Here is an 18,563-nt window from a genome sequence, read left to right on the forward strand (position 1 = left end):
ATTTTTAATTATTTTATTCTAATATTAAGTGCCAAAATCTTTTTATTCTCTGTCGCATCCCTAGTACTTCAACAAAAAAAAAAAACGCAAGGTCGTTTGGCGCTCGACCAATCATCGATTGCGGCTAACTTCACAGTAGTTAAACTAGTTCTTCCACTAACTTTTTATTCTTTTAGCCGAAATAAATTAGTAAAACACGATACACGTAATCACGTATAATTTGCGTAATTTACACATGCATTATAATAAAACTTTATTTCCTTTTTTAGCATAAAATTAAGAAACTGATTGTTATGATTTGCTTTTGAAATAGCATTTTTTAGTTTCTAAATCGTACTTATCCTATTGCAATTTTTTTTTTTTGGCTTTACTTTCAGTATAGTTAAATTTATTTTTGAATTTGGCGCCTTGACATATTCCCCGCCTACAATATCTAGGCACACAGGCCACGGGGCTAAATCTAGGTCAAGGCTGGACACGATGTGTTGTCTCTCTCGCACGCAAATAGCGCAAGCCGCAGTGTGCATAATAGAAAAATATTAAATGGGGCATTCATTTCATTCTACCACTGGCATCGAGATTACTTTTAATTGGTCCATGTGGGCTGTTTAACTGTTAAAATATCTATTACGTTCAGCCTACGCGCTAATGTTATCGAAATGCATCAATCTTTTTGTTAGATATCAAATTAGGGTCAATTAGTACTTTATCATCATCAGCGTTACTTTCCACATCGGAGCACAAATCCTCATCTCAAAAGGAGAGAGGGGCTTGTGCCCAGTTTCGACCCGCCACGCTGTTTGGTGGGCTAGAAAGAGTTTTTGAAAGATGTAAGTTCTTTTAGAGACCCATAGATTCCTTTCTGAGCATATTCTCTATGCGGGTCTTGGTGCTACCAACAACCTACCAACGAGTCTGCAACTAGCTTCGGCCAAAGACTTCCATCAGACCTTATCTTATACCAGCGACAACTTACTTTCACAAATCTACTAAGCCTTTTTTTTTTTTAATGAAAATTTATTTGTTTACATAAAACAATAGCAGATAAGGCGGAGAACTTCTGTTAAGTTTAAAACCTGTGCCAGAAGATCTCGCTTTTCCATTACAAAAACACATTTTTATTTCAATTTATTTATATAATAATTTTTTTTATTACGGACATGCGAGTAAAACATGCAGTGTGGGTGCGATTATGTTATGTGTACGTGCATGTGTGTGTGTGTGTGTATGTATATGTGTGCGATCGTGCGTATAGAACTTAGAAGTTTTTCAGCCAGGCATGTAGCTGGCCATCTAACGTAAGTAACGCTGCCGGACTAACCTAGATATGCCAGTTTAATTCGTGATCGAGCCCTCACTCCAAATCGGCATGTACCGTTACATTTTAATAACACACATCCCAGTCGAAGAGTTTTTAACCAGTCGTGACCGAAGCCTCTTAGCTTGACCAGAGTCATACAAAGAAAATATTTATTCCAAAACTATTTCCATATATTATATGCCACAAGTTAGCCCTTGACTGAAATCTTACCTGGTGGCGACGTTACGACAACGCAGTCTAACATAGCAGGAAGTAACATGTTTGGGGGTTAAATTAAACCCAGTCCCCTAATCGCTATCTACGCGACGTACGTACATCGTACAATACGGCACGATTTTGTTGGAAACTAGAGCCTCCCACCAGATCAGACCAAAGAAAACTCATCAAAAATGTATTCAATTACAGTATCCAGTGCGTTTTCACGCTCTGTCATTGAAAAGGCTGTCATTTAGTGTGACAAAACTTTATATCTCGTTCTTCTTCATTTGCTTTGTGATTCCATAACTGTTGCCACATTTAATGACAGATCCTAAATGTCTCATATATAATACCTCCGATGCTTAAGATATGTCTAATGCCCGTTTTTACTAAGCCTATGCATATGCGTAAAAATTTTGCCGATGTTTTTAGAACAAAAATCGTTTCACCAACTCTTAGGTGATAAATATTGGTCAACGGTTGACGAATTCTTAGGAATATCCTAAGATCAGGCGTTACTTATTTAGGCATTGCCTTGTTCGTCGTTAGTGAAAACGGGAATATAATTAAAAGCGTGCAAAATTTGGCCGGAATTTTTCTTTTAAATTTACCAAGCAGTGAGTCTTATAATCTTAAAACGTAAGAACGTTTTCTGAAAATACCACTACAAAATCGATCCAGCAGTTTTTATTTTGTTTTTTATAGTAATAAATGACGGACCAATCAGATGGCTCACCTGATGGTAAGTCGAAACAATCGCCTATAAACAGAGCAAAACTTTACTGGGCGTGCAAGGAGCACGTCCAGCAACATGTTGCCTTGTGTCCATCAATGTCCTTCAGACCGGAACACAGCATTGCAACAATGCTCCTTAGCGGCAGAAATAAGCATGACGATAGAATTTCCCCGAGCTTTGACACAAATAGCTCTACTACTACTAGTTTTCAAGACAAAGTAAAAATTCAAAACAGGATTGTAGCGTTTTGTCGGCCGTTCTTTTTACTGTGGGCGGCTGTTACTTACGTATTTAGAACCTGACCTCCTCATAAGTAATTGTTCTTCCGCTGAAACGATACGATATCGCAGACACACAGCCTAAGCGGTCAAACTTCTTTTCGCTGGGGTTTACTAAACACAGGCATGAAGCCTTCATACAAATAAAAAAAAAATCCGTAAAAAAATTACTTTATTACAAATATTTAGATTAGTACAAAGCAGAGAACTTACAGCTTGCTACTATCAGGGACGAAACGTTCTCTTGTCGATTTAATAACTATATTTAAAAAGGAACACTGAATTGGCGCAGTTATTGTTTTTAGAATTTCAACGGGTACATTGTAGTACATACTAGACGTAGGTACCGTCTCAGAGAGTAAACTTCGGGCCAAGTAAGATCATGCGATCTGGGCCTTACTATCATCGCTTAAAGTAGTTTTAACTCTTTTCGTTTTGTTGCTTTATTACGAAAAAAGTTGTTCAATGTAAAATAGAATTTCACCAAAAGATCTTTCAACTAACTCTATGCCAAAAATCCAGTTGATTGGTTGCTTAGTTAGCGCGTGAAGCAAGGACAAACAAACAAACACTTTCGCATTTATATTATTAAGTATGGATTTTAGTGACATCAAGGTTTTGTCATAATGAACTATCAATTTCAAATAATATTGCTTTAAGCGACGGTAGTAAGCGTTACATATATTGTTCTCAGTCTACGCTTAGATTTACACGCTGAAATAATGCATTTCTAACGTCCTGTAAATTTTATCGGTCATATAAAACAATAATAAACAATTGTCATTTGTCAACTTTTTACAGCGTAGTATGAATTTAAAAAATATAGTTTTATCATTGAATCTAGCGAATATAGTTTTTAATGATAATATAATCATTCGTTAGTAGGGCAAATAAACAATCGGTAGATTTTTATTGCAAAGTAACGTCACTTCAAAGTTACTTGTAGTAGTTCCCTAGCCTGCTCCCTTTTAGACTGCATGTCGTTTACCACAGAGTATATACAAAACGATTTAATTCTAGACATAGATAACTAATTTATTAAATGGGTTTTGAATATTTCATGGACTCTGCCTTACTTACTGTCCACGATTTTTTTTCTCAAACATGGCGGCCAAGTATAAAAGCTAGAATATTCAAAGCCCTTTCATAAGTAGTTTAAGCACTCATAAAGTAATAAGTTTTTAAAATAAATGCCTGGTTATGTTATGTTTTATTTATAATAAGTAAAGAGATTTCTTTTTAAAAAAGCTATACAATAATTTTAACTATGTACACGATATTAATAACTTAAGTATCCAATATGTGTAAGGAAATAGGTACACACGTAAAAAAATTAATTACATTTTGTTTGTACAAGTATTTTGAAGTCGGACCAACGTCAAACTAGATGTGCAAGCAATTTATTTTTGAGTGTGTAGTGACTCAGGAAGTCAGATTTCTGATTTTTAAGATTGTATTTTGGTTCACATTTAGCACGAAGGATTAATTTATAAAAAACTATAGCGGTCTGGTCAAAATTGATCGCTATGGTATCTATTTAATTATTGATGGTACTTAAAAATGAGTTAAAGTTTACGAAGATTATATGTGACTTAAACGAGGGCATCCTCTACCGAATAAAAAAATATCACACAAGGAGTGTAAAAATATTAAATACGTACGGAATTAAAACCTTCTATTTTTTTAAAACTCAGTGTTTATAATTGTAAAATAATCTAATATTTATGAAAAACAGTAAAAATTTTAAACGAACACTAACAATTTGACACTAGAGTATGACGTGACAATGCTCATTATTATCCAGGTTCTGGTAACAGACCGAGCTAAATAACTGTAGGCGAATTTGGGCTTTAAACTCATCTTAATAAGATCCATTTTACTCTGACGTTCAAGTATTTCCATACTCTGAAACGACTTCTCGATTGCGAGCAAAAAACTGTGGGCCATTTGCTAAGTCCGTCAAGTATTATATAAAGAAAAGCTATACGCTGTACTATTCTACTGTTATATAATAAAGCTTGTTACGTTTTTATATGGAAGCCAATCGTATCGAGTTTGTTGTGCAATCTAAAAAGTAGCCGTAAGCGGCGACTTTTTAGATCGGCGGGCCCTATTCGATCTAAAATCTATCAAAGCAGAGCAAGTGCTTTGATTTTTGATGCTAATAAATAATCAGCAAAATCGAATCAATTACCTAATCGAATTTCCTTTCGCCTCAGTAAGTGTCTGGAAATGTGATTGAAACGTCCTTCCTTTTGGAAGTTCATTGCAAAAGGGATATAAAAAGAAATAAAGACGTAATATTTTAACCGTAAACAGTATAATTTGGCATTTTAACTGGAATTTTAATTTTGCATGTACCTTTGAACGAATGCACGATTTTGGGTTTTATTCCTTCAAAGGTACTATTAGGTTTTTATAAATCAATTTCTTTGTTAATACACGACTCAAAAGCATTTTAAATATTTGGCGTAGATACCTACTAATGGGGGGTAAATTCAAACATTTCTAATGTTATGTTGTATCAACAATAATATGTTTGTTACAACATAACAGTAGAAATGTTTGAATTTCTTTGCTATTCTCCGCTATAACATGCATGTTTACTAAATATACACCTTCCTCTTGAATCACTCGTATCTATTGGTGAAAACTGCATTAAAATACATTGCGAAATTAAAGAAAGGTCTATGCGCACAGACAACGGAAGCGACTATGTTTTATACTCTTTAAAGAAAATGCTTTCAGGCATTTGTATTGACCGTTAATTTAGTTTATGTTATAGGTGTTTTTGAATTGGATTATATTTTAGATTTGGAAAATATTTTTTTTACAAACCTTAACATAAAGCATTGCATATAGTGGTTTACAATGCTTTTCAATGTTTTTGGTATTTGTATCCATTTTAGCCCATTTTTTTTTTGGCCGGTTTGATTGTTTACTTGGCCTTTTTTAAGCACTGCGTTTACACAACAAACAACAATAGTACATTTTTAAGATTTTTTTTAATTCCTCTACTAGTTAGCCCTTGACTGCAATCTCACCTGGTGGTAAGTGATGATACAGTCTAAGATGGTAGCGGGCTAACCTGTTAGGGAGTATACCCCTAATAGGTGAAGATGGCCTTAAAAACTAATTGACTTTTTAGTGCATATTCGGTCGAGTTTTTTTTTTTTTAAGAACTGTCAGTGTAAACTTTTGTCACATTAAAGTTTAGTGCACTTTGTTGTTTCCATGCCACTTTGGACTCACAATCCGTGCTTCCGGATCCTTCTATGGGCCGCAGTGTTCCGCTATCCCGCTGACGTCACGGGGGGCAGCGCAGGGCTGGAGGGCACGAGGTGGTAGGTCAGCCACCACGACAGCAAGGGCTGGGTGATGGCCACGAATAGGAGGAAGTACACCCTCCGCTTGGTCCCGCCGCTGGACGGCTTGGCCCAGCTGTCGGTGTAGGGGTTGGGCGACGCGTAGTGGGCAGCATAGGCGTAGCTTGGCTGTTCCGACGTCTGCGTGGGGCCCGTCAGTAGCCGAAGGCGGAGAGTCTTTACCTGCAGTCATTGTTAAGTACAACTTCTTTAGATTCTTTATCTCGATAAAAGACAAACACATATATGTATTTGTTATATTTGGAGCGGGGGGGCGAGTTCCCAGCACGCACCTCTAACTTTCCCAAGTTATGTGCGTTTTAAACAATGTAAATATCACTTGTTTCAACGGTGAAGAAAAACATCGTGAGGCACCTGCATACCATAGTGTTCTCAAAGGTGTGTGGAGTCCACCGATCCGCACTCGGCTAGCGTGGTGGACTACGGCTTTAACCCCTTCTCATTGTGGGAGACCCGTGCCCTGAAGTGGGCCGTTAATGGGTTTTAACACATTGTTTTACTTATGCGTTGGTAGGTCCAAAATTACCTTGGGAATCATATAATAAAAGCATATACTCAATCACACTAATGACTTCTGAACTTTTCGCAATCGATTTGCAGATGTCAATAACTTATGTCTGTTTCGAGTAAGGCGGTTGTTTATATCAACTTTTAGTTTATAAAGAGCAATGTTTTGTCTCATAAATACTATATTGTTATAAATTTATTGTGAGGCTACAGTACCTATTCCTTTAAATTGTTCACACGGGGATTCACGTGGTTTAAGTTTATATATTCACCGTACAGCTCTATCCCGTAAGACATCTCAGTATGAAAGAACGCAAAGTAAACAAGTCTTGCTGTTTCTACGTGACTAATCTGTCTAATTTTTCCGACGGCATAGGTAGCCGAGCTTAGTTTACCTGCTAGTGTATCTATATGGGTACCCCGCTCAACCTTACAGTCTAACGTCATGCCCAGAAAAATTTTGAAATCTTCCATTTTAAGTGATTCTCATTTATTACTATAGTTTTATTAACTTTCTTTCTTTCTTTACATTTGGCTTACATCGTCAGAGTTATCTCTACCTCTATCAGTTTTAAAATATAGCGATCATCCGCAAACAGTATAATGGTGTGGTATGTATACACACCAAAAATAGAAAGGGACTCAAAATTGAACCCTGTGGGACACCCATTGACGTACACGACCCCTGCGACTTAATGTCTTTTATGCATACCCTTTGGGTTTTGTCACTGACATAAGAGGCAACCAAATTAGGTGCAACGTTTTTGATACCATAGTGGGCTAGTTTAGGAAGCAAGGTTTTAAGATAAACAAAATTGAATGCTTTGGACAGATCACAAAAAACACCAATGGAATTCTGCGAATATTTCCAGGCATCGTAAGCATGTTTTAAAAGTTTAGCGCCTGCATCCGTAGTGCCACGACCTTTAGTAAAACCTTATTACTCCGGATTTTATAAGTCATTTACATTGAAGCGATTTAAAAGTTGATTTAATATAATTTTTACGAAAACGTTATTAAGAGCTGGTAAGATTGAAATTGGTCTGCAATTGTTAATGTCGTTTTTATTGCAAGATTTAAATAGAGGAATAAGTGTACTTCTCGTATGTTTCGTTAAATTTGAAAAAGTACCTCTATCAACACATTCATTAAAAAGTATGGCTAAATAAGGATCAATAACATCTATAATGTTAGAATTACTATCAAAGACCTATCCCATAGATCACCAGCTTTATTTAGTTTTAACAACTTAAATTTCTTTATATATTAAATACTAGCTGTAGTTCTAAAAAAAAAATTAATGTATTCAGTATCCCTAAGCCTCAAATGAGGGGTTTGCTGCTGGCCGCTGAAGAGTTCTGTCCTATATCTCCAACCACATTCATCAGATCTACACAAAGTTTAGGAAAAATTAAACGAAGAGAGAATCGGTTAAGTAGTTTTTGCGTGAAAGCGTAACAAACAAACTTACATTGACATTTATAATATTAGTAGGGATATCCGATACAGATATATCTTTAAAATCAAACAAAACTTTGCACTCATTACTCAATTTTTTTATTACACTACAAGTAAGACCTTGACTGCAATCTCACCCGGTGGTAAGTGACGATGCAGTCCAAGATCACCACCAGTTAGGGTGGTATGGCAGTGGCAGTTATATACTTACTTACTTTTATTTACTTACTTGTTTAATTTAAACTGTTAAATATGTACTGTTTGTGTTAGTTTTAGTTTTATTTGTTCTCTTTTACAGTTTATTTGAATTTTTTTATTTAAATTTACTCTAGTTATAGTAATAACGCAACGGGCGTCGCGGTTGTTCGCTCAGTCTGACACTGGTTTTTATTTTTCTTTCTTTTTTTTTAAATTATTAACAATGCTTAAGAATAAATTAAAAAACACTATTAAAAATTTATAAAAAAAAACTTCCACCCTCCGCAGTCCGCTTGCGGGGCTTTTGAATGCCCAAGCAACCGGTGGTCAGGGCTCCAGAGTGAGAAACCTCCTCACAATACGCGCCGTTTCAAGGACTACTAAATTAAATTAAATTAAATTAAAAATTCATTTATTTATGATCAGATTACATTGGATCAATAACAATAGAGACGATGGCGACAGGAAAAGTTTAAAACTGCGTTCCAGCCGCCGCGCCCACCTCCGAAACTAAAGCTATTATTATATTATGTTCTAAACCCAGTTGTTGTATAAATAAAGTATACAGTTAGTTCAGCATGCAAGAAACATAATAATTGTTGTGTGTATGTGTGCATGTGTGTGCATGTGTATATGTGTGTGTGAGTGTGTATGCTTGTTTTGAGTTGGAGTGATAATGCGAGCGTGTGCATGTGTATAAGGCGAAAGAGTATGAAAATAAACATTATTTAACTACTAATAGCAGTTTTTCAGTCTCTTCGTAAGAGAGTGACTGAAGCCATTTGGAACATTTTTCTTTACAAATGTGAGTTGTGAGGGGAAGTATGTTTAATAATTTGTTAGCTCTGTTGTACAGTAGACAACTTAAGAAAGGATAATGCCGTTTGGAAATTGCAGTACGAACAGACTTATATGTAGCCGCCAAATCCGTTCTTCGTTTTGTTTTAATAATTGGATCGTAGGGAACTTCGGGGTGTTTTCGTAAAATGGTACATAAAATAAACAGTTGTCGCACTGTCAGGACCTTAATGTTTGCATAGAGCTCACAAGTTGGAAAAAGGATGGGTTTATTACACATGACTTTTAAAACTAATCTTTGAGCCCTTTCAAGTCTCAACATTGAAGTTGTCCCGGAGCCGCCCCAACAGGTTATGCAGTAGGATAAAATTGACTGAGCTAGGGAAAAGTAAACAATTTTTAAGGAACTCATGTCAAGCACATTTCTCAAGCGCTTGAAAACAAAAATGAGTTTTCTCAGTCGAGATACTAGAGAATCGATCTGGTGGTACCATGTCATGGAACCATCCATAATCACACCGAGATACTTTGTGCTTAGTGAACGCTCTAGTAGTGGACAGTTACAGACACTATCAAGACTGGGACAATGGTGAGCTCGAATATTAAAAGATGAAGGTGCTTGTGAGGTTGAGGAAGAAGCAAAGGTAATGAATTTTGTTTTGGAAATGTTGAGAGTAAGCAAATTTAGTTTCAACCAATTCAAGACTGATTTCATGCAAGATTCCGAAAATTTGTGGGTTTCTTCCCAGGTTTTTCCATATACAAGGAGTACTGTATCATCCGCGTATGTGATAATCTTACAGTTGGGGAGAGGTAGGCAACACAACTCATATATATATATGAGAAACAATGTAGGGCCAAGGACACTTCCCTGTGGAACGCCGTAGTCAATTGAGGACTCGTTGCTAAGGAAATTACCTATCTTGACGTATTGGGTACGCCGTGTTAAATAACTCTTAAAAACTTTAAAAGCCAGACCCCTGATACCTATTTTCTCGAGTTTAATAAGCAGCTTTGGGATGGAGACGGTGTCAAAGGCCTTGGAAAGGTCAAGATAAATAGCAACAGATTTTAATTTATTGTCGATATTGTTCAAAATATTTTCAGTGAGTTTCGAAACTGCGTCTTCCGTTGATTTGCCGCTGCGGAAACCAAATTGGTGGTCTGATAATATGCCGTTTCGATTGATGTAACTTAGCAGCCTCTTGTTCAGTATTTTTTCAAATATCTTGGACAGAGATGTTAGTACCGAAATTGGTCTATAGTTTGTGACACTGCCTCTATCTCCGCATTTGTAAATAGGGTGCACAACGCCTTTTTTGAAAGCAGTGGGAAATATTCCTTGAGAAATGCATAAGTTAAAAAGGTGTTGTAAAATTGGAATGAGAACATGTGCACCGGCTTTGATAACTGCAGATGGAATACCGTCCCAACCCACTGCGCTTTTGTCTTTGAGACTACGTATTGCATCTACTATTTCATCAAAGTCTACTGGAAGTAATGCCATAGCATTTGAGGAACTATTGTTGGGAGAGTAGGCTGCATTCGTTGGAAGCCCAGGTGGTATAACGATTTTTTCTGCAAGATTTGCCCCTACATTGGAAAAATAGTTGTTAACCATGTCAACAGAATCATTTGGATTACTGCACAAATTTAGCAACTCAGAGGAGGTAAACTCTTTTTGTTTGAGATTAGCAACTTTCTTAATCATGTCTCATGTGCCTTCTGTATCCGACCCTTGATCCAACAACCAAGCGAAAGCTTCTTGAGATGTTGGTCGAAGCTTTTCGCGAGAAGACCATTGACTGAAACGACTATCGGAACAACAACGGTCGACTCAATATTCAGCCCCGCACGAGCCCTCGAGACTCACCAGGAAGTAGGACAGGCCGAGGCTGCAGTACAGCAGGCAGGCGTAGTAGCCGGGCGCGCCCAGCGCCAGCGCGGCCAGCAGGCTGTAGATCATGGCCGTGTACTTGTAGCCCGAGAAGGCCAGCAGGTCCAGTGTGTTGAGCGCCGTGCGCGTGGCCGTGACGTACAGCGTGGCCAGGTACAGCGCCATCTCGCACACGATGTAGGCCAGCGCGCCCGACGCCTGCACGCTGATCTGCTCCGGCGAGAAGCGCTGCTGGAGCCCTGCGGTGCGATGTGTGGAGTGAGCCAGCGCAGCACCGGGCTCAACGATCGATTAAAAAAATTGGTTGTCTGTAAAGTCGGCTTGCTGACGTTAGTTGAACGTGGCAACGTCGTAAGAAAATACTGATGGAATGGTTGCATTTTTCAAAAGAAAATTTTAATTTTATTTGTTTGCTATAAACAATTGACACCACATTCACTTTTCACTGCACTTCATCCTTGCCGAAAACATGTAAATGTATTATTGTATAGAAGCTGTCCACGCGGACGCATCGCTCACTCAAGTAGGAGAGAGACAGATGTCGAACGCGGAGGCCGACTGTGCCTCTTTGTCGCTCGTTCCGCCTTTAGCCTTTAATGGAACGCCTCAGAGCGAGGTAACGCCGCATACGTCATGTTTTTTCGTGCGTGCAGCCGGCTCCATCGAATTATACGACGTTGTCACGTCAAAAAAATACCGGCACCAAATACTCAGTTTGTAAAAGACTGTTTTTTTTATAGTTGACTAGTTCTGCACTCGATTTCGTCTGCGTGGACTTCAATAATGGGTCTAAAGCTTCGCTCGTCAACTGTCTCAACGAACGTCAAAATTTTTTAATCCCACCACGGGTCGTGTCCTTTACCATAGCATAGGTGACATGCATACTAAATTTCATAGCTGCCTGCCCTAGCCTATGTTCTTTTCAATGTCAAAGGCTACATGCATGCAAAATTTCATCCGAAACCGTTTAGACGTTTTTGTGTGATTGAGTAACAAACATCCACACTTTCATTTTTAATATTGGTACGGGAGAAGGGCAATTGAAACCGGTAGCCCACCTGATGGTTAGTGGAAATCCATCGCCCATAAACAGATCAAAACTTAGCAGGACATGAAACACACGCATCCTGCATTGTTACTCTGTGTCCATCAACCTGAGGCGTAGGTTTTAAGCCTGTATTATATACCTTGCAACATATGTGGCTGTAATTGAACCGGCAACCACGACCTTTTCACCGGAACGCAAGCATTGCAATAATGCAGCTTAGCGGCAGAAATAAGCGTGGTGATAATACTTCCCCAGACAAACACTGTCTCAAAAAGTTCTAGTACTACTAAAGGCTTTCTGCACTTTAAAGTCATCTTCCTGATCTATGCCTACCCAGCGTATATAGCATTCTCAAAAGACTAAAATTATATCCTCTGACAAGGGATAAACTTAACACGAGAAGTTTATCCCAGCTTATTATCACACGTGTATCATTTGAATATTATTTCCACTTGTGCTGAGAGTTGATAGAGTTGTGAAAAGATGACATTTTATCCTTTCCCCGGGGGGAACAATATCCCTAGTGTAGTTCTAATGTTGGTAGAAGCCAATCTGTGGTCGCGAGACGCAGTGAATGTGCGGTCACCGAGCATGAAGCCCGCCAGCAACACGTAGGACACGTAGCCCATGCACGGGATGTACAGGTCGGGCGCGTTGACGTCGTAGCGCGGCTGCACCGGGCTCTCCTGGTCGTACTTCACCATCCACTCCTGCAACAAACGCCCGTTCAGAACCCCAGCCCGCTCCTTGGAGCCAAGTGCGACATTACTGTTTCCCAGTATGGAATCGCAACAGCGCCATCTATGGTTTCTCTAATCTAGGACTATAATTTTGGCAGATGCACGCCCGTATAGTTAAGAATAGAATAGGAAAAACTTTACTGCAACAAAACACAAAGAAAACAGTAATGGTACTTCGTGCTAGGGTGCAAAGAGGGCCTTATCACTAAAACTGTATAGTACTGTTTCGGACGGATAACGTCTGTCAAAATTAAATTCCTTTTTTTAAATTTATTTTACGGCCATGGATTCAAGTCCTTTAAGGCCTTTCTAAATATGTAACAATTTTGATTAAAACTAAGATAAGATAATGCCTAAATTAGGCAAAGCATGGTGACATTAACGTTTCTCAGTAATGCAACTAGATGGCGCTCATTCGATACCATATAAATCTTACTTAACTTTCACACGACCGAATAAGTAAACGTGAGTAGAAAAGGTAACACTAGGAACTCTGTAACTATAGTACAAGCTTTGCTAATTTGCAATTTGCAATCTAGGAGTTGTTTTCGAGTACGGAAATACTATTAAATCAAACACCATTCCTTTAAAATTATGTAAACATATATGTACTAACGCTTCATAAGTACCTGTTATAGGCCTACATGAATAAAGAAATTTTGTTTTTTTTTTGAATTACATATAGAGCTCAAATTTGCCTGCAATTCTTTAGATCGGAGTTTGAACAGAACGTGCGTAAAACAAAACCAGAAGTATAGGATTTGCGACTCTAAAATGAGTGGCATTAGGTCCATTTTACTTTGACGATACAGATAACTTTAAAACGACTCCTCGATTTCGAGTTAGAAAATCTTGTAACAAAGGTACTTTAAAAAAAAAAAAAAACTAAGGGTACTGTAAGAAGCGAGGAGGCGAAGGGCGCACACACAGCTGGAATTTGAGGGTTGAAGCGCTTTCATATTAAATGCCAGTAACTTCGGCTACGTCGATTTTTTTATATCCGGTTGGATTCAGAAAACTGAGAACAAGCTCCAGGCAACGCTAAGAGAAAATAACCATAAATAGTCGTAATACTTAATTCTCTTAATAACAATTTGCTTTAGAGCAGCATACCGATTCATGCAAACCCTGCCTTATAAACTACTAGGCTTACATAAATACTTATTTAAAACTAAAATTATTACAAACAGCGAGAATAAAACGAACGGCAACAGCCTTGTATAACCACATACCTGATGCCTATAAGGGAAGAGGATGAGCAGCAATTTCTTCAGCACATAGTTGGTGTCCACCGCGAAGTAGTAGCGCAGGCGAGACACCGGAACGAATTTGCCCAACTCCCGCGTCACCACCTCGCGGCCCTGGGCGGCCAGCTGGTTGCCGTACTGCATTGCCATGTCCTGGAAAGAAACAGCAATATGCAACGTGTGGCCGAATTACGAAACACTGTTGAAGGGTGCATAAGTATAATTCATAAGGGATCAATCCCTGTAAAAATATTAAATTAAAAGAAGCATATTCATTTTTCCATACAAACTAATGCAAAACATTCTAAGTGTTTACTTATGACAACCCTATTGAAGATAAAAGATAGACACGCGTATAGTACCTACGCTATGCGACGCGCACCTAATTAAGTGACAGGAGTCACTGATGTTAGTGCTATATCAGATTTATTTTAATAAAAACTATGGCAGTGGTTTACTCAAAACCTATTAGTGTTTCGGTGTCACAGATAAGTCTAGGTAAAAAAGACAATAAATAATGTACCTCTCAAGCCTGAGAAGAAATATTTCGGTTTTTATTAACACATAGTATGCCGGCCGACTGGCGCAGTGGGCAGCGACCCTGCTTTCCGAGTCTTAGGCCGTGGGTTCGATTCCCACAACTGGAAAATATTCAACAGCTATCTAAGTACTCACAACACAAGCTACGCTTACTTTGGGTCTAGATGGCGATGTGTGTATTGTCGTAGTATATTTATTTATTTATTTATTTATTTATTTATTGTATAATATAAACTCGTGGATATATTTTTTCATATTGGGTATTTAGCCCACCGTGTCAGTAGTCGGCTCAACTAAGGGGTCGCAGCTTAGCCTTCTATATAATTTGGACTATAAACTGCAAAAAAACGTACTATTTCCTATGATGATACAGTTAAAGACACATTAACCAGGGTAAAAAGATATATTTTTTGCTGCATAAAACATTCCTAGCACAAAACATCATTTTACCTGTACAATAGGTTGATGAAGCATTGCACCAATGTTGGCTGGTGACGCCATTGGAGTTTGGGGATATCCGGCCATGTAGCCAAAATCTGGAAATAAGAACATATATAAAGATATTGAAAAAAATCAATAGGCAATCGGGCAGTAATTTCGAAAAATCTATAATGTATGTAGGTAGAATGTTTGTAACATTAAAAGAGTGTCCAATTCATATTTTTAAATATATTGAATTTATATTTATTCGTCATTATAAATCATCAAATTAGACTTAAAAGTACCGTTTTTACACGCTTTATTTAATCTGTGATTCACTCCCAACAAAACACGATTACGTGCTCGTGACGTCATCTGTTTTGAAGAAAACATTTAATGATTTCCACGATTACTTTACTTTTATATAAATCAATCTAAAAAGAGAATAGCGAGGTGAAAGCTAAATGATCCCCATAAAAGTAAATCAGAGAAGTTGCCAGGTTTAAGCTTACTTTTCTTATTTCTTGGAACATTAATTTATATATTTTTATTTGGTGTAATAACAGAAGCATATGTACAGTTCGGTACTTAATACTACCAATACGATTTATAATATTTAAAAGATTGTAAAAAGCAACTGTTCACTCGATCGCTTTATAAACATATACAGATGACATCACGCAGTTTTAAAAAACCTTATGCGCGGCATTTTTAAAAATATATTTTTATAATCTGGGTAAAAGCTATAAAAAAAATTTAAAATGTGGTTCTATTTAAGCACTATTATTAATTTAAAATTTAAAACACAAACTTCAAATAGTCCGATTCCCTATTCGAGAAACAATTAATTAATATCAACATAAGGAGGAAGCCATATCAGTCCTTAACCCACAGCTGATAACTAGGCTTCTATAGTTACTGTTATCATAACAGTAGACTGCCTATTATAAAAAGGCCTTATTTTAATCATTATAAGCACTTCATTAAGTATGTCTGCGTGTAGAGACTCTATCACCAGTTCCGAAAGCAGATTCTACCGAGTAGAGCCAGCAAGAAACTCAAGTTGCTCTTTTCCAACATAAAGATTTACAATAGATGAGAGCAAAGCTGGCTGCTATCAATCTACCTTTTAATTTTAGGTATTTAGGAATTATAACCAACAGAGCTCTTCACGGAACATGAAAGGAGGTTGAGGAAACATTGTTGTGAACCTGCCACATTATCCTCCGATGCAATGGAGTATCACCTTAAAAGCAAATGATATTTAATTGCGTAAAACTCACATAAGAAACAGATCATTATGATTGGGATAGGGATTGCTTTGGAGTCACTAAGTTATATAAATTACAATGAATTTGTACTCTATTTTCTATCCATATACTTGTTGTTCCCTGTGGTTTCACCTGCATAAATTACAAGACGCAGCATACTACTGAAGTCTACAATGCTCCTCTATAAATCAGATCCCTCTTGTAAAACTACAGATACAGTGGTACAGTTATTAGAGATAGCAATACAACCTTTTTCAACATATTTCAACAAATATCTAAGCTGTGTCTCCATATTATTCCCTACTAATATTATAAATGTCGATGTAAGTTTGTTTGTTATGCTTTCACACGAAAACTACTAAACCGATCTTCATGAAACTTTGTATACATATTCTTGGAGATATTAGAAATAATATAGTAAACTTTTCATTGAAAAAAAAAATCGTAACATAAAAAAAAAATTTGTGAATAAATCTCAATATGAACATTGGATCCAACTATGTACCAGTACTCTGCCTCCTAAAATTACGCAGGCGAAGCCGCAGGGCACATTTAGTATTATATATAGGTGTAAAGTCATAAAAATTTTCATTCCCTCTGACAAGGACACTGTGCTCAATTTTGAGACTTAAAACAAACTTTACTTATGGGGTGCCTCATTCACATTCTAATCAATTAAAATATCACTTGCTTCAAGGGTGAAGAATACATCGTAAGGCAACCTACATGCATGCCTGAGAATTGCACATAGTTCTCAAAGGCATGTGGAGTCCACCAGTCTGCACTGGGCCAGTGTGGTGAACTACAGCATAGACTGTTATCTTTGTGGAAGTGGATATAATGATGATCAAAATATTTTATAAATTACATGTTTGTTTAGATTGTGGCCTTTATATTATGATTCTTACTTTAAATTAAAGAGGGAGCTTTCTAACTTACTTCCAGCAGGTTCAGGAGTACCAAAGTTCTGAGCTCCATCCAACTGGATCCCCTGTTGGTAAGGGGGTGGTGGACCCTGGGCGTAGCCTGGGTTATATGGAGCTGCTGGGCTGAAGGAGGGGGCTGGTGATGGTGCACCCATGGCCGCCACATCAACAACTCTCTTGGCTTTGCGAGGCCCACCCGCATTCACTAGATTACAAAAAAACAGACATCCTTTACCTTTACCTTTTTATTATGACTGACAGACAATTGCTTAACTAATTTACTCTTTCTATAAACTTTCAGTTCAACTTTAAGTTCAGCTGGATCTGACAAGTTAAGAGAATCATAGTACAGCACATATGTTACAATGTGTGTTATTGGAGGAAAAAAAAAGAAAATCAAATCCATATTAAAAACATGTTGGCCTGTGACTATAAAATAAACCTAAGAATCTGCTCTGAGCTGATATCTCATATATGGATTAAGGATATAGCCATGAATTAAACAACCAGTTTCTTAAGAGTAGGTGTCCCTATTTATAACACACATTTATACAGTTCATTTTAGTAGTTTTCAATGTGGCTTTATTAAATAAGAACCACTTTAATCAAATAATCGTACTACACGTGAACCCTTTTAACACAGTGCTATAATTTTTCGCAAGGAGATAATTGGATGGAACATTATATGATTTTGTTTTGTCTACCAACGGACCAAAATCTTTAGATTTAATTAGAGAATATTGTAACTATACTATAGGCAACAGAACTGAAGCAATAGATTTTTATCAAAGACTAAGTGGTCTTCCAAATCCGAAAGTTAATTATTGAAATGTGATAGTTCCTCGGTCAAGGAGGATATTCTAAACATACGCACAAGTTGAACCAAAGTCGTAAAGTATAACTTTGATTGAATGTGATTTTTGCAAACTCACCGTTTCTGGAAGCGTTAAAATTCATGTTTCTGTTCTAAATTAGGTCAACAACCATACACCGGCATAATAAAAGTTTTTTTAACTATTTTTTCGATTACACGATCGAGAAACACATCATCATTCACAACTTCCAAATTCTCTATTTATGACATAAATGACATTCTGGTTATGGCAGGTGACATTAAACTGCCAAAAAGTAAATGTCTTTAGATTTTGTTATGCTCCACTTCAGTTCATAAATACGTTTGATAAATATAATTTTGGAACTAATTGTAACTATTTTTCTCTTAAAATTAACATTCATTTCAAGCTTCGTGTACTTTTAATTAGTGATCGAAAAGATTGTAACTAAATAGTAATTATTTTCATTGATTTAATTTTAAAGCAGTGATTATATCCTCTTTGATGTGATTTCATTTGGCAGACAATCAGCAATGACCTACTCACAGGACCAGAATATATTTTACACATTGAGCTCTTAATATAGTTCTTCTTCTTCTTTTGATTTATGGCTTTTCGTAGTGCCAAAACAGCACAATGTACTTTGCCAGTGTCAAGTAGCTCTTAATATAGTTGTATAAATATGTATTCAATGATTTTATAACATGTTGCACTGACAAGTGACAGCGACATTCATTCCCGATTTCAGTGTCATTGCCTCT

General features: G+C 37.1%; 1 protein-coding gene across 1 annotated transcript; it reads right to left on the reverse strand.

Moving 5' to 3' along the window:
- Positions 1-2,687: 2,687 nt before the first annotated feature.
- LOC120631924 (protein YIF1B-B) lies at positions 2,688-18,067 on the reverse strand. Its single transcript, XM_039901624.1, has 7 exons — positions 17,902-18,067; positions 16,983-17,174; positions 14,803-14,888; positions 13,798-13,965; positions 12,412-12,535; positions 10,754-11,016; positions 2,688-6,081 (listed from the first exon to the last, which is right to left on the reverse strand). The coding sequence occupies exons 1-7, from the start codon at positions 17,924-17,926 to the stop codon at positions 5,827-5,829; spliced, it is 1,113 nt and encodes a 370-aa protein (XP_039757558.1). The 5' UTR covers positions 17,927-18,067; the 3' UTR covers positions 2,688-5,826.
- Positions 18,068-18,563: the final 496 nt, after the last annotated feature.

This window comes from Pararge aegeria, chromosome 19 (assembly GCF_905163445.1).
Source record: "Pararge aegeria chromosome 19, ilParAegt1.1, whole genome shotgun sequence".
NCBI lineage: Eukaryota > Metazoa > Arthropoda > Insecta > Lepidoptera > Nymphalidae > Pararge > Pararge aegeria.